The sequence below is a fragment of the Bufo bufo genome, chromosome 9 (genome assembly GCF_905171765.1).
Source record: "Bufo bufo chromosome 9, aBufBuf1.1, whole genome shotgun sequence".
NCBI classification, from domain to species: Eukaryota; Metazoa; Chordata; class Amphibia; order Anura; family Bufonidae; genus Bufo; species Bufo bufo.
Window position 1 is genome coordinate 205,333,264 of NC_053397.1, and position 16,025 is coordinate 205,349,288.

At 45.0% G+C, this 16,025-nt stretch overlaps 1 protein-coding gene across 1 annotated transcript in view; it reads left to right on the forward strand.

Moving 5' to 3' along the window:
- The window catches only part of COL24A1 (collagen type XXIV alpha 1 chain), a 241,707-nt gene that overhangs the window by 169,110 nt on the left and 56,572 nt on the right, over positions 1–16,025 (forward strand). Inside the window, exons 29-32 of the mRNA XM_040407488.1 lie at positions 2,188–2,241; positions 2,328–2,372; positions 4,760–4,804; positions 13,261–13,314. Of these exons, the coding sequence (XP_040263422.1) occupies positions 2,188–2,241; positions 2,328–2,372; positions 4,760–4,804; positions 13,261–13,314 (198 nt within the window). The remainder of the gene's footprint in view (positions 1–2,187; positions 2,242–2,327; positions 2,373–4,759; positions 4,805–13,260; positions 13,315–16,025) is intronic.

The following is a 16,025-nucleotide window of genomic DNA, read 5'->3' on the forward strand; positions in this document are numbered from 1 at the left end:
CTAAAGACCACAAAGAGAATCCCATCACCTCCCCCATTTACCCAAGTATGATTTATTCCGTGGATGCATCTTCCCTTGGCTATCCATTCTCTGGCCCAGTAATTACGTTCTTACACTATTTAAATGACCTTCTGCATGTACTTGTAAGATCGACAAGAGCTTGTCTACATGCTGCAGATTTCCCACCACGGATCTGCATATGGCAAATCCACAGTGTTTTACAGTACCAGCCACGTGGAAGAGACTTTAAAAAGTCAACCACGTAAATGTTCATCTGTGCTGCAGATTTCCACCTTGGATTCCACCCTTTGCAAGTCACAGGGTTAAATCCGTGTCAAATTCACAACAAAATCCACAATAAATCTGCACATTACTCATGTTACGTTTGCCATGCATTTTATACCCGAAGTTACTAGTGTTGAGCGCACTTGCGATTTGCAAGTTCGGTGTTCGGGTTATCAAAGAATTCCGTAATGGATTCCGTTACCACGGACCATAATTCTATGACTGCATACACCACGGAAGTCTATAGGAGGCATTCCATATTGCATTCTGTCATAATAGAAGTCAATCCATTATAGAATTCCGTTATGGTCCGTGGTAACGGAATCCATTACGGAATTCTTAGATAACCCGAACGCCAAACTTGCAAATTGCAAGTTCGCTCAACACTAGTTACGGCCACACATCGTGGATTTTCCACAGCTGAATTTACACCATGGATTTTGCCGCAGGTCCACTGCAAAATCCACAACAAGGGCTCATTCACACAAACGTGTGATGCCCGTTGCCGTATTGCGGACCACATTTACCGATCCGCAATACACGGGCACCGTTTCATGACCATTCCGCATCACGGATGCGGACCCATTCATTTCAAATCCGGAGATGCGGAACAGTGTGGAACGGTAGAACGGAACGGAACACTACGGAGTGCTTTCTGGGGTTCCGTTCCGTGCTTCCGCACCGCAAAAAGATAGAGCAAGTTCTATCTTTTTGCGGAACTGAAGGATCGTGGACCCATTCAAGTGAATGGGTCTGCGATTCCTTGCGCCTGTCCCACGGACGGTGCCCATGCATTGCGGGCCGCAATTTGCGGTTCACAGCACGGGCTTCACACGTTCGTGTGAACGAGCCCTAAATCTGCAGCAAAATCCGTCTTACATGTGGATTTGGCTGCAGATTTCACCCTGTACATTGCAGTGGTTGAAATCTCCGGTGGAAATCTGCAGCATAAATTGAAATGCTGTGGATTTAAAATCCCCTTCAGGTCAATTTCTGCTGGTGATTTTTGTTTTTGCACTGTGTGGATGAGATTTTGTAAAATCCCATCTACGTTGTTGCTACTGTAAACCATTTACAGATTTTCCTTGGATGGTTTTCCAAGACATGTCCTCTTTCTGGGACTTCAAAACATTTAAATATAAGTTACCAAAATTGTCCAGGATTCTCAAGGGGGAGGAGGGCGCCACCACCAGGTGAGCACTGCTACTAATGGGAAGGATATGGCGCATCATGCACTTTCTTCCATTCATGTTCTAGATTCAGATGGAAAGTCACATTCCTGGAGAGCGTGTATGAACCTGCTAACCACTAACTCTATGTCTCCCCATGGAATTTCTCTTCCCTTCAGTATTAATGTCATCCTCCTTTTGGCATTTTAACCATTAAAAACCGGTCAGTTTTACCGATTGCAGTGATCTGGAAACTGAGGAAAGCTGAAGGGTTTTTTGAGCAAATGCAACAAGATGTTTCTAGTAAATCATGATGAAATGTGCTAAAAAGATCAACATAATCTATAATTCTCTCACACTGATGTTTGACAAATATGTCTGAGGATTTTCCTTGGAGGGGTTATCTGGTTTAGAAAATCCATTTCCATGTGAAAAATAGAGGGCAATCCCTCATTCGGAATCTCCATCAGTTAGTTGGAGGGGGTAGAAAGACTTTCTTACTGGAGGATCCAGCATGTCCATGGATTACACAGACTGGCCATTGAGTTCAACAGGACTTCATGTCCCCTGTGGTGGCGCTGTAGGGGAAACAGAACCTTTTTTTAGCAGGTTTCCATGCAGAATGATGAGGATTTATGCAGAGGACCATTCGTTTTTTTATAGTGATCTATATACCCAGTGCCTCTTCTGTTCATTTTTCACTGATATATGGCTACTCAATCTTTTTCTTTAGGGTCCACGAGGTCCTGATGGTCCCCTGGGAGATGAGGGCAGCCCAGGTTTAAAGGTAAATGAACTACTGATCTTGTTGAATGTGTAATCTTCTTATCTTTCAATGTGATTACAATTATATATTAATATTCCTTCCTGCAGGGTGAAAGAGGTGAATCTGGGAAAAAAGGATCTCCTGGACGTATTGTAAGTAGCATTCAAAATCTACGTCCAAACAAGAATAATCTGATATTTGGACACAAAGAGATCTATGTGTCAATGATGACATATCTACCTAGACCAGGGATGGCCAACCTGCGGCTCTCCAGGTGTTGAAAAACTACAACTCCCACCATGCCCTGCTGTAGGCTGATAGCTGTAGGCAATGTGAGTATGCTGGGAGTTGTAGTTTTGCAACAGCTGGGGAGCCTCAGGTTGGCCATCCCTGACCTAGACTATCAAAGAGATGACCCCCACCCAACACTGTGCCCCTAACTGTCCATAGCAGCATCATACCACACAGTCTTTTATATTGAAGAGGGGTTTTTTGTCCTTCATGCAGTATGATCATGCTTAAAGGGGTTGTCTTACCTCAGATATTTTTGGCATATCGCTAGCATATGCCACCAATGTCATAAGAGCGGGTCCCACCTATGAGAACTGCTCCTATCTCGAGAACAGGACCCCTGCAAGTGAACGAGGAACAGCCGCGCATACAGGGTCACCCTCCATTCGCCCTCTGGCTATTTCCAGCAGTCCCATAGAGGTGAATACAGCGGTGGCCATGCTTGCGCATTGCTCTCTCCATTCATTTCTATGCGAATTCCGAAAATAGCCGAGTGCTCGCTTGACTAATTTCGGAACTCCCATTGAAGTGAATGGAGAGCATGCCGCGCATACACTGTGCAGTCTTGTTCGCTTTCTGGGCCTAGTTCTAGAGAGAGGTGCAGATCTCAGAGGTGGTATCTGCACCTATCTGACATTGGGGGCATATCCTAACAATATGCCACCAATGTCTGAGGTGACACAACTCCTTAAAAGGGGGATTTTGATTACAAGTTTTCCCCTATCCACTGGTTGGAGGATGACTGTTTCAATGGAGGTCTTTCCACTGGGATCACAATCTCGTTTGAATGGAGCACTGCTCTCTATTCATCTTTATGGTACTGCCAGAGATAATGGAGTACAGGCCTTGGCTACCAGAGATTTTGAATGGAGTGGTAGTGGTCATGCTCGACCAGTGCTCCATTTAAACGGTGGACATGGCCTCCTGTTTTTGTAATCAGTGGGGGCACCAAAGGTGCATATTGTGTATATACCATCTGGATTAGGTCCGGATGCGTCCCGGTGCATTGCGGCAAACCCGCGCGAGTAGGGACGCAATTGCAGTCAGTTTTGACTGCGATTGCGTTCCGTTGTTCAGTTTTTGTCGCGCGGGTGCAATGTGTTTTGCACGCGCGTGATAAAAAACTGAATGTGGTACCCAGACCCGAATTTCTTCACAGAAGTTCAGGTTTGGGTTCAAGGTTGTGTAGATTGTATTATTTCCCTTTATAACATGGTTATAAGGGAAAATAATAGCATTCTGAATACAGAATGCATAGTACAATAGCACTGGAGGGGTTAAAAAAATAATAATTATAATTTAACTCACCTTAATCCACTTGTTCGCGCAGCCGGCATCTCTTCTGTCTTCTTTTGTGAGGAAAAGGACCTTTGATGACGTCACTGCTCTCATCACATGGTCCATCACATGATCTTTTACCATGGTGATGGATCATGTGACGGACCATGTGATGAACGTAGTGACGTCATCAAAGGTCCTATTCCTCACAAAAGAAGACAGAAGAGATGCCGGCTGCGCGAACAAGTGGATTAAGGTGAGTTAAATTATATATTTATTTTTTTAACCCCTCCAGACCTATTGTACTATGCATTCTGTATTCAGAATGCTATTATTTTCCCTTATAACCATGTTATAAAGGAAAATAATAATGATCGGGTCTCCATCCCGATCGTCTCCTAGCAACCGTGCGTGAAAATCGCACCGCATCCGCACTTGCTTGCAGATGCTTGCGATTTTCACGCAAGCCCATTCATTTCTATGGGGCCTGCGTTACATGAAAAACGCACAAAGAGGAGCATGCTGCGATTTTCACTCAACGCACAAGTGATGCGTGAAAATCACCGCTCATGTGAACAGCCCCATAGAAATGAATGGGTCAGGATTCAGTGCGGGTGCAATGCGTTCACCTCACGCATTGCACCCGCGCGGAATACTCGCCCGTGTGAAAATGTTTCTATAGTCCATGTGGTTGTTATAAAGCACATTTCTGTTAGGAGCAGCTCAGGCATAATGGCTGCCCCATAATTATGTACAGAAAATAGATTAAAAATGCAATCACAAAATAATATATATTTTTTTTAACAAAATGAATGTTAATATTTGATTTTACTTTAGTAAGGTAAATGATGCTTTCCCTTTAAAAGATCTGCTAAGATGTTACTTGTGGTGGTTATATTGTATTAATATGTTCTTATTGTTGCTCTTTTTGCTCTGATATATTTATATAAGTTGTCTTTCATATACATAGGGGAAGGTGGGGAATCCTGGAGAAAGAGGCGAACAAGGAAAACCTGTAAGTAAGACATTGAATGGTGAAAATGCTGACAAATAATGTCATCTATGGGGACTTGCAATTAATGTATGTGTTGTTAATCATGTAAATAGTGAATAAAGTATAATATAATAGTATAATAAAAACAGTATAATAAAGTGGAACAGACAGATTGACAGACAGACAGACATCAAAGGGCTTCAGCGGTTAGAACACTGCTTACTAGATATCTCCATGCTGGAGATCTCCTATGTGAATTTTAAGCCATAGCCAAACTGGAGACAGATCACCCAACTGCTGATTCCACGGCGAGGACAGCCGGACTGATTTTCTCCCATCGTTCCCATTCACAAGGGACATATATTTTTTAATGCGAGGAGCAATTTCACACTTCACTACACTGCTGTTACAGGCATGAAGCTGAACATTGAAGAGCATGCAGTGCGCACACGAGGGAGGCGACCCCTTCAAACAGCTGATCGGCAGAGGTGTTCGGAAGTTGGACCCCTGCCAATGTGATATTTATAGGTCTTCAATATCTTAAAGGGGTTTTGCCACTTCAGCAAATAGCATTTATTATGCAGAGAAATTGTCCATGGTTGCGACCCCCGTGCAGTCCAGCAGCAGTGGCCGTGCTTGTACACTATAGAAAAAAGCACCAGCCTACATGTCCTCCCACGGTCTCGGCCACCAGAGAGGCTGGCATTTTTTCTTATAGTGTGCAAGCACGACCACTGCTGCTGGATTACAGGGTGGTTGTAACTATGGAAACGAGCAGTGTATAATGTGAACAATGTGAAAAATGAACCAAGCCAGCAAAAGAGACAATATGAACAATCACAATACATTAGTAAGTGCCTTGCATTAACATTCTCTACATGATAGATGGATGCGGACAGCACACATATAACATTTGTGTGCTGTATTGTGATTGTCCATATTGCTTCCTTTGCTGGCTTGGTTCATTTTTCTATCACATTATACACTGCTCGTTTCAGCATTGGTGCTCGTGCTTGCACACTATAAGAAAAAATGGTGGCCGGGACTGTGGAAGCTCATGTAGGCTTGTACTTTTTCCTATAGTGTACAAGCACGGCCATGCTGCTGGATTGCAGTGTGATCGTAACCATGGAAACTTTCTCTGCATAATAAATGCTATTTGCTGAAGTGGCAAAACCCCTTTAAGGCCACTCACACATTTGCGGCAGGCTGATCTGGATGCCAGTTCCAGCAGAGAATGCCGGGAATCAGCCAGACACAAACCGCAGCACGCAGCGGTTTCTCTCAGGCCAGTTCTCTGCATTTTTGGAGGATTGTGGCCATATCTCCACTGGACCTTATTATAGCTATTGGGGCTAGCGGGCATTCTGGTTGCATCTGGAAGTGCCAGATCCGGAGAACTCCAGCAGCCTGCCGGAATTGGTGCCGTACATGTGAAAGTAGCCTAACACTGCACAACCCCTTTAACTGATAAAATTCTGATTACCTGTAGCCACCACTAGAGGGAGCTTATTCCAGACAGTTCCAAATTAATATTTCTCGCCCATATTCATTGGGGGACACAGGAACCGTTGGTATAGCTATGTCCTCTGGGAGGCGTTGACACTAGTAAAAGCTGTTAGCTCCTCCCCTGGCAGCTATACCCCCTCCAGCCTGGAGAGAGAGCTTCAGTTTTTTCTAGTGTCAATAGGAGGCAAGACCTTCCTGCTCTGCAGGGATCTCCTGAAGATTTTTCTCATGTCTTTTTCCTCCTCTGGCTCATGGTTCATAGACACCCCGCATGCCTTGGTAGTTCCTACGTTACTACCTTCCCTCATCTGCATTTGCACGGGGTATTCGTTTGGTGGCCTTCCATTCCAGACACGCTCCGGTCCTGACTGGTGGGCGGTGGCGCCCTCCACATCACTCCCTCTACAGGGACTCCTTCCATTGGTCTGGGTGTGCTAACGGTATCATCACAGAAGCTCCCCACCTTTCTCTCCCGAGCAGGAGTTCCGGAAGCATACGGCATGGACGCCCTGATATCTCCTTGGCGGGACTTCTTCCTCCTTACGTGTTTTTTGTCCTACCAGGGTTCTATGGAGGATCAGAGGAGGGCATTCCGACAAATACTAGTCGCTCCGGATTGGCTCCGTCGCACGTGGTTCGCCGACCTTGTTCTGCTTCTAGGAGACGTTCCTTGGTCACTTCCACTCAGCGACGACCTTCTTTCACAGGGTCCGGTCTTACATCAGCCTTAGTGTCTTGGTTGACAGAGTGGCTATTAAATCCGCAATTCTGATGTGGAGAGGGTTTTCGGCGGACGCACCTCCCAGGATCTGTTATAGGACCTGGCGGTCCTCCTGGGCTTCTGTGTAAGCCGGGACATTCCCTCACTCCGTTTTGTTCTCTCCCCACGATCCTATCCTTTCTACAATCAGGGTTGGACCTTCGTTTAGCCCTTAGTTCTTTGATGGGTCAGGTGTTGGTGCTTCTATCCTGGGGCAGCCTCCAACGTCTTCTGGTGGCCATGGAAACCTTCCTTCAGGGAGTGGCACATACGGTTCCTCCGTACCATCCTTTACTGCCTTGGGATCTGTATATAGTTCTCCCAGCGTTCCAGTCTTCTCCCTTGTGCCCTTGGGGAGATCTCTCTCTGGCTCCTGCCCTAGAAGGTAGTTTTTTCTTGTGGCTATCACATCCATCAGACGGGTTTCCCAGTTGGTGGTGCTCTCTTGCAGAGAACCCTTCCTGGGTCTTCACAACGATAAGGCGGTTCTCCAGCCTATTCCTTCTTTCTCCCGAAGGTGATCTGTGTCTTGCACATCTATGAAGAAGTTGTCCTTCCTTCACTGTCCCTCTCCTTTACTCCCTAGGAAGGGAGTTACGTCATTGACGTGGTCAGGGCTCTGATCATTATTGGCAGCCTCCAGTTCCTTCCGGCGTGCGGAATCCCCCTTTTTTTTTTTTCTCTTTTTTTTTTCTTTTGTTGTTGTTGTCATCCGGAGGGTTTACGCTGGAGATTGGCGGCCTCCAAGGTGACAATTGCACGATGGATTCGGTCTACAAATACTGTACATTCTGCACCCGCAGCAGGGTTCCGCCCTTAGGTGTCACGGCTCGCTCCACTGAGCGGTGGGCGCTTCTTGGGCTCTGAGGAATCGCGCTTAGGCTGCGCAGTTGTGTAACGCGGCTACCGGTCCTCCTTACACACATTCACAAGATTTTACCAGGTGCATACTTGGCATCGGTGGATGCTGCCTTGGGCCACGTGGTTTTGCAGGCGGCAGGGACGCTTGCTTCCATGGGTCTGTGGTTTTTCCCTCCCTGTGGACTGCTTTCGGACGTCCCACGGTTCCTGTGTCCCCCAATGAATATGGGCGAGAATCACCAGTAAAATCTCTTTCTCGCTCTTCATTGGGGGACACAGCACCCACCCAGTATTGTTGTTCGACCACAGTTGTAGCTGTTGCTGGTTTGAACCCTGTTGGGTCCTTGGCAAGGTTGGTGTTCCATGTTTTTTCTTTGTTGGCTTGCTTCTCCTACTACTTTGTGCACAAACTGAAGCTCTCTCTCCAGGCTGGAGGGGGTATAGCTGCCAGGGGAGAAGCTAACAGCTTTTACTAGTGTCAACGCCTCCCAGAGGACATAGCTATACCCACGGTTCCTGTGTTCCCCAATGAAGAACAAGAAAGAGATTTTACTGGTAAGTTATACAAAAATCTCCTTTTTTGTTAGCTGATAAACATAATTATTTTGCGACAGGTGGCAGAATTATCGTAAATAATTGTGGGATAATATACGCCCTACTAAATTTTAAGAAGTTTAAAGGGAATCTGTCACCTGCTTTAACCATTTTTAAGCTGGCACCATCGCTATGTGGACTAAAGTACCTTTTTTCCAGCAGTCTTCTTTTTACTTGATTTCGTTTTGTAGTTTTAATATAAAAGCGCTTTTTATGATATGCTAATTAGGGTCCAAGGAGCCCAGAGGGGCGTTTTTTTCACTCTCCGGAGCCCAGTGACGCCCCCCTGCAGTGCCCAGCCCGCCATTTGAATTCCAAGAATGCCTCCTGATCATCAAATAACCTCCCACAGCCCGGCAAATGGTTCCGCCCCCTCCCCACGTCATAGTCTACCTTATAGAAATGCCCCGTCCTTCTTCCTGTCTGCGGCCAGAAAACTCGCGCAGGCGCAGTACCGCCTGCAGCCTGCGCCTGTGCGATCATCAACCTCCTGAGGGCAACAGCCTCAAAAGTCTCACTGGGCATGCGCCAAGCCCAGTGATGTGACCTGAGCGCTGTTGCCCTCAGGACGTTGATGATCGCGCAGGCCGCAGGCGGTACTGCGCCTGCGCGAGTTTTCGGGCCGCAGACAGGAAGAAGGACGGGGCATTTCTATAAGGTAGACTATGACGTGGGGAGGGGGCGGAACCATTTGCCGGGCTGTGGGAGGTTATTTGATGATCAGGAGGCGTTCTTGGGCACTGCAGGGGGGCGTCACTGGGCTCCGGAGAGTGGAAAAAACGCCCCTCTGGGCTCCTTGGACCCTAATTAGCATATCATAAAAAGCGCTTTTATATCAAAACTACAAAACGAAATCAAGTAAAAAGAAGACTGCTGGAAATAAGGTACTTTAGTCCACATAGCGATGGTGCCAGCTTAAAAATGGTTAAAGCAGGTGACAGATTCCCTTTAAGGAGTTTAATGAACATTTAAAAGTTTGTTTATATAGGTAATTCCACACTGAGGCGATGTCTAGGGATTTCATCATTCCTTATAGTACACAGCAGCTGTTGTAGAACCTCTTTTATAACGGATTCCTTTCCATAATAAATGGATTCCTCATCTTTAAAAAAAAAAAAAATATGTACACCAGCTAATGTACTTTGATTATGAGGTTCTGGAGCAGCTGGGACACAGAACTGCAGAACACACTGTAGCTGCTGAAGAACCTCTTTTTAAAGATAGTGGAAGCACTTTCAGTCAATCACAAGCCAAGGAATGTCCTACAAAAGTCACACAAAAGATAACTTCTTCAGGAAGAAATAAGCAGCGGCAATCTAGCGCTGCTTATCTCTGTAATCATCAGAATTTGTATAAATATTATATAAAGACAAGTCAGTGGAAAATTCCGATTGACATATGTTTAAAAAATAAGAGCGCGCTGCCCTACAGATGACCTTCCAAGTATGGAAGCAGGATGTAAGCACGGCTCCCCATCCCCTTTAAAGTTCTTCGAGGATTTTTGGTTCCCTGTAGTCCGTTATACTTTACATAATTAGATACAGATTGTGAAGTTGGGCTGTCATGTGAACAGATGATCAGGATGCATTGCAGTTGTAAACTGAACTGAATAGTTACATTGTACCTCCCAAGCATTTTGAAGGGACAGTCCCTCTCTGTGCTGTTGTAATGTCCCTAGTTTGGGACTGACCAGGAGATCCGCGGGAACACCTTAACAAGGAACGATGGATATAACCGTCACAATTGAGGGCTGCTTTACACTGTGTCTATGAAGTTGCAGTGGGGGCCTGTCTGTAACAGCTGGGCTCTGACCACAACCGCCATGATCAGGGATAACTCCGTTCTTGGCGGTTTAACCCCTTAGATGCTGCGGTCAATAGCAACACTGATGTTTGGAAGGGGGAGAGGGCTAGCTTTTTCATTCCAAAGCATTACTCAAGCAATCATATGATCTCTGCTTCAAGTCCTCTAGTGGAAAAAAAGAAGACAATTACGTTTAATAAAGTTTCATTAACAGTAATGAAAAATAAAGCCATTTTTCATTAAAACATTTTTTTTTTTTATAGTTTATAAGAAAATACACATTTGGTACTGCCTTGACCTATAGAATAAAGATTCATGCCACTTGACGCATGACGTAAAAATAGAAAAATTTGATGTTTTTTCCCCCGATTTATCCACCCCCTCAAAAGATTTATTAAAATTAGTCAATAATTTATGTTTCTAAAAATGGCATCAATTAAAACTACAAATCACCTTGCAAAAAAGTTGCCCAGAAAAATATGTTCTGGCTCTGTAAGCTCTGTGCAGCTCAACAAAATTAAATTTTTTTTCCATAAAGCATGTTTTAGTGTGCAAAAGTATGTTACTATTAACCATTTTTCAACCAAGTTTTTAGATTCATAATCTCTTATATACATATACATAAAAATGAGTTTCTGTCTGTCTGGACGTCTGTCTGTCTGTTCTTTATGCACGACCAAACAACTGAAACGATTTTCACCAAATTTGGCACACAGGTACATCAGGTGTCCGGGAAGGTTTTAGACTGGGTCTCAGCTCTCTAGGATGTACCTGCATTAGCCAATACAAGCCTGCAAGTCTTTCACTCATATCCCAACTGCCATACACATGGTCACATGTCCCTTATCAGCCAATAGAAGCTCGCAGGCCCTTAGTCTCTACATACACACAGTTTTACTCCAGGTTTCCATAACAACCCAGCCATTTTTCTTCACTGCTGTAGGTCAGCTTTAGGCTAGGGCTACAGGACGACAATAAGTCGCACGACACATAGGGCACAACTACGCTGTCACAGATGAGGTATAGGAGGAAACCCCAAACTAACAACCAGGAGGGAAAGGGAAAGCCACTAGGCCTCAACGCTAGGGAATGGAAAAGGTCACCTCCTAGTAACCCTACTCCTGGCCCTGACTTCTAACCGTATGGGCACCCCTTAAAGGTAGAAATGACAATACCCTGGAGACCCTAGAGAGCCCTAAGAATATTGTCAGGATTAAGGCAACCCGTTCCTTCCCCGATGAAGGAACAGGTGTCTCCCTGAGGCCTAGTAACAAAAAGCAAGGAAGGGAAAACAAAACACAAATGCGACACTTAACTTCTATAGTGATGGAAGAGCAGGAACACCAGAGACGACCTCACACCAGCTCTGCCAAACCCAAATGAAGCTATCTACCGCACAGTCAGAAGGGTGGGGCAACACTAAATAGGGTAGAGTAATGAGTACTAAGCTACATCTGAAACAGGGGATGAGGTCACAAACAAACACTGAATAAAGAGTAATCAAAGAGACTGTTAGATTCCTCCACGCTCTGCCAGTCTCCTTGATCTCCTGACAGCTGTTACAGAAGGGACCGTGACATACACTGCTACATGCATACATCTTGGATGAATTTTTTGCGACTGTCGCATGTCGCAGTGCATAGCCTATCATTATAAAAATTGTTGAGACAAAATGTCGCACCACATATGTTGTCGTGTGGCCCTAGCATTAAAGGGGCAGGGTGCTGTGGAGGTCACTGTTAAATGGGCGGGCACTGTGGAGGTCACTGTTAAATGGGCGGGCACTGTGGAGGTCACTGTTAAAGGGAAAGGGCGCTGTGGATGTCACTGTTAAAGGGGTGGGCACTGTGGATATCACTGTTAAAGGGGCGGGCGCTGTGCAGGTCACTGTTAAAGGGGCAGGCACTGTGGAGGTTACTGTTAAGGGGGCAGGGGCCACTATTAAAGGGACAACTGCTGTGAAGGTTACTGGTAAGGCAGCAGGGTACTGCGGAGGTCACTGTTAAGGGGGCGGGCCCCTGAGGAGGTCACTGTCAAAGGAGTTGGGTGCTGTGAAGGTCCCATTTTAAAGTGGTGGGGCACTGTGGGGGGGTCAGTGTTAAGGGGTGGGGGACTGTTAAAGGAGCGGGGTGCTGTAGAGGTCACTGTTATGGGGGATACTGTCTACTTAACGACACACAAACATTAAATGAAATAGCTGAAATATACCCGTGTGAAGCCAGGTCCTTCTGCTAGTTTGATAGATAATATATCTATATAGTGGAGCACAGTCATCATTATGACCACAGGCAGCCACCACTAGGTGGAGCTAAGTGCATATGGATTTAAATAGCTTGTATTTAACTCTCAACACATGTGTGCAGTGAGCTCCCCCTAGTGGCAGCCACAGTTATGACTTCAATAAATGGTTCCCTTCCACCATAGGGCCCATAGCAGTCCCACTAAATAGGGGCAGTATAGTTTGTGTTAATATACTTAAGATAGAATTATCATTGCAGCAGCTCCAAATGATGACATTTTTTAGGATCATGCAGTTCTGTAAAGATTTTCATCCTGGGTAGAAGATGCATGAAAAGGCACATGTTTGCTCATCATGTTACACATATGTAGACTTCAGACAGATGCCCCAGGACTGTTTCACTAATAATCAGATGACATGTCAGCAAATGACTGCTAGCGAGGAGATGTTATGGCAGAAAGACGTGAGGGACGTGCTCACCTAAGGAATAGATTTTATGTCTGTGGAATGACTTAAGAGGCCCTCACAGGTCTCTGCCAGAGATGCAGCATTTTTGCGTAGATACTCCGATAGTTACAGGCTTTGCAGCTGTTGGAAAACTACAGCTGCCATCATATGCTGTGGCTGTGGCTGTTAGGGCATGCTGGGTGATGTAGTTTCCCAAAAATGGAGAGCTACAGTGATTTGCTTTTCTTTTGTTTTTCTTTCAAGGGCATCCCTGGTCCAACGGGAAGCGTGGGAGACTCGGGTCCTCCTGGAGAATCAGTATGATTATTCTTTATATTATATATCATTTATTTCATATTTTCTTACTGTTCATATAGAACCAAACATATAAGCTCATTCACATTATAATCATCCACCTTGGTCCCACACAAGCAAAGAGAGAACATACAAGCTCCAAGCAGATGTTGTCCCAGTGCTACAAAGCAGCCGTGCCACCAAATGAGCCACTGTGCCACTAAGGCCCAGTTCACACTTCAGTTATTTGTTCAGTTATTTCCATCAGTTATTGTGAGCCAAAACCAGTAGTGAAGCCTCCTCAGAGATTAGGTATAAGGGTACTTTCACACTAGCGTTAGAAGAATCCGGCAGGCAGTTCATTTGCCGGAAATCCATATGTAAACTGATATCTTTTTTTTCCGGATCTGGATCCGTTAGACTTTTGCATTGAGATACCAGATCCTTATTTCCAGTATCATCCGGAATAACTGATCCGGTATTAATTTTTTTCACAGCTAGAAAGCACTGCGCATGCGCAGACCGGAAAACTGGAACATATGGTACCGGCATTAATACATTTTTAATTGCGGTAGTGTTCCGGGATTTTGACCAGAAAAAAAAACGCAGCATGCTGCGGTATTTTGTCCAGTCAAATACCGTACAAGGGACGGAACGGGAGAAATTCTGATGCATACTGAACAGATTGCTTTCCATTCAGGATGCATTGGGACAAAACTGATGCGTTCTTTTCTGGTATTGAGACCCTTTACCGGATTTCAATACGAGAAAAGAATAACGCTAGTGTGAAAGTACCCTAATGAAAAGATCTGCACTTTCTGTGTTTTTGACCCAAACCTGGTTTTGGTTCACAATAACTGATGGAAATAACTGACCAAATAACTGAAGTGTGAACTCAGCCTAACATATGACCACTACCTTAGAAAAGCTTGATTTCACTACAATTCACCCAAAAATGTCAGGTCATACAATTGTTTCGGATCATATTATGCCTAAATGCACTGCGTGGTCGGATATAAAACCGTTTTATGGTACAGCAGGGGTTTATATGATGGAAGTCTGTGCTGAGTAATTCCTCATTTTGTCTTTTTATCAGTCTGTTTCAGCAGAGTTCCAAATCTCCTGAATAGACATGCCATTAAATGCTAACATTTTGGCTGCCTAAAGTCTCCACTAGGTGGAGCTTATGACATCACTTTAAAGGAAATCTGTCACCACCCTCGAGCGTATTCAACTGCTTATATGGTGCTGTAGGTCTCCTGAATCGCTTTCTAAGCATACCTGTATCTGCAATATAAATGTATTTGTGCCCCTCAAAGAACGATTTTATAAATATGCTAATAAGCTTGAAAAGAGCCCAAGGGGCTCAGCCATGCCCATTCTCAGTGAGCCCCGCTCCTCCACTCATCTGGTATTCTCCTCCCTGTTGTGGATGTCACCCTGACGCAGCAGTAAAATCTCGCACATGCTCAACACCAGGTAATGTGAGCGCTCGTGCGCTCTGAATTTCTGTGCCGGCATCAGCCTCATTAACGGAACTGTGCACTCACTTCACCAATCCCATCCCATGTCCATTCTGATGCTTACCAGGTCACGGCTGGCCTCTACTTCCTGGTTCCTCTTGACACACAGGAAATGACTGCTCAGCCAATCACTGGCCAAGGTGGGTCACCACTGCATGCAGTGATTGTCTGAGCTGTCATTTCCTTTGTGTCAAGAGGAACCAGGAGGTAGAGACCAGCCCTGACCTGGTATGTGGCAGGGGACCGGTGAGGTAAGTGTTTTTTTTTATGCCAATTTAAAGAAATTAAAGTGTGCACTTATTGACATCACTCCAACTGTACATTGAGGATATAATTCCCTATTCTACACTTCTCAACACTGAAATTGCAACACCAAGAAGGAAAAATCGTGGCATTATGGAAATCACAGGATCAGCAGACATGTTAATGATATGCAAATTATACAAAAAATGGAAAATAAATATTCAAAACCTCTCTATTTATTCAGTACACTGAGTTTCAGTGATGCACTTATGTACCATGGCATGCTATCAGTGAGGTTATCAATCGTGGTCTGAGGAATGTTCTGCCACGCTGAATGCACTTGAGCACTCAAATCATCAAGATCTGCTGCTGGCAGCTCCCTTTGCAATTGAAGACCAATGAAGTTTCAGATTTGCTTGATGGGAGACAAGTCCGAAGACGCTGCAGGCCATGGTAGCTCCCAGTTGCACAAGCAACATTTGGCCTGGCATTGTCCTGTAGAAAAAGTCTCCTAGAGGAATGGCAGTACTACATGTTCCATGGCCAAATCTATATAACGCCAAGCAGTTAGTGTACCTGAAATGAAGACTAGAGGGGTCCGGCTACCCATATATTATGCCACCCTACACTTTAATCCTGGGAGTAGGATTGATGTGACATTCCTTTCTGAAGGCCTCTTAATGGTGGTGCCCACGTGGTCTCCAGACCAATCTCTGGCTATCATTGCATCCGAGAGGAAAAGGATAGACCTCCATTGCCATCTTGCTCTGCAGCATGATAGCCTTTGCTTTCAATCTGGCTTTTATGACCCTCTTATGTGCCATAGACTGGAGCTCGGTAATTATCTGCAGATTTGAGCAACCCCTGCTACTTCTTCGATTTGCATAACCTTACAGCTTTTCCTTGTTGGTGTTGCAATTTCAATGTTGAGGAGTGTGTTGATAAGATAAGAATATTATAGAAAAAAAA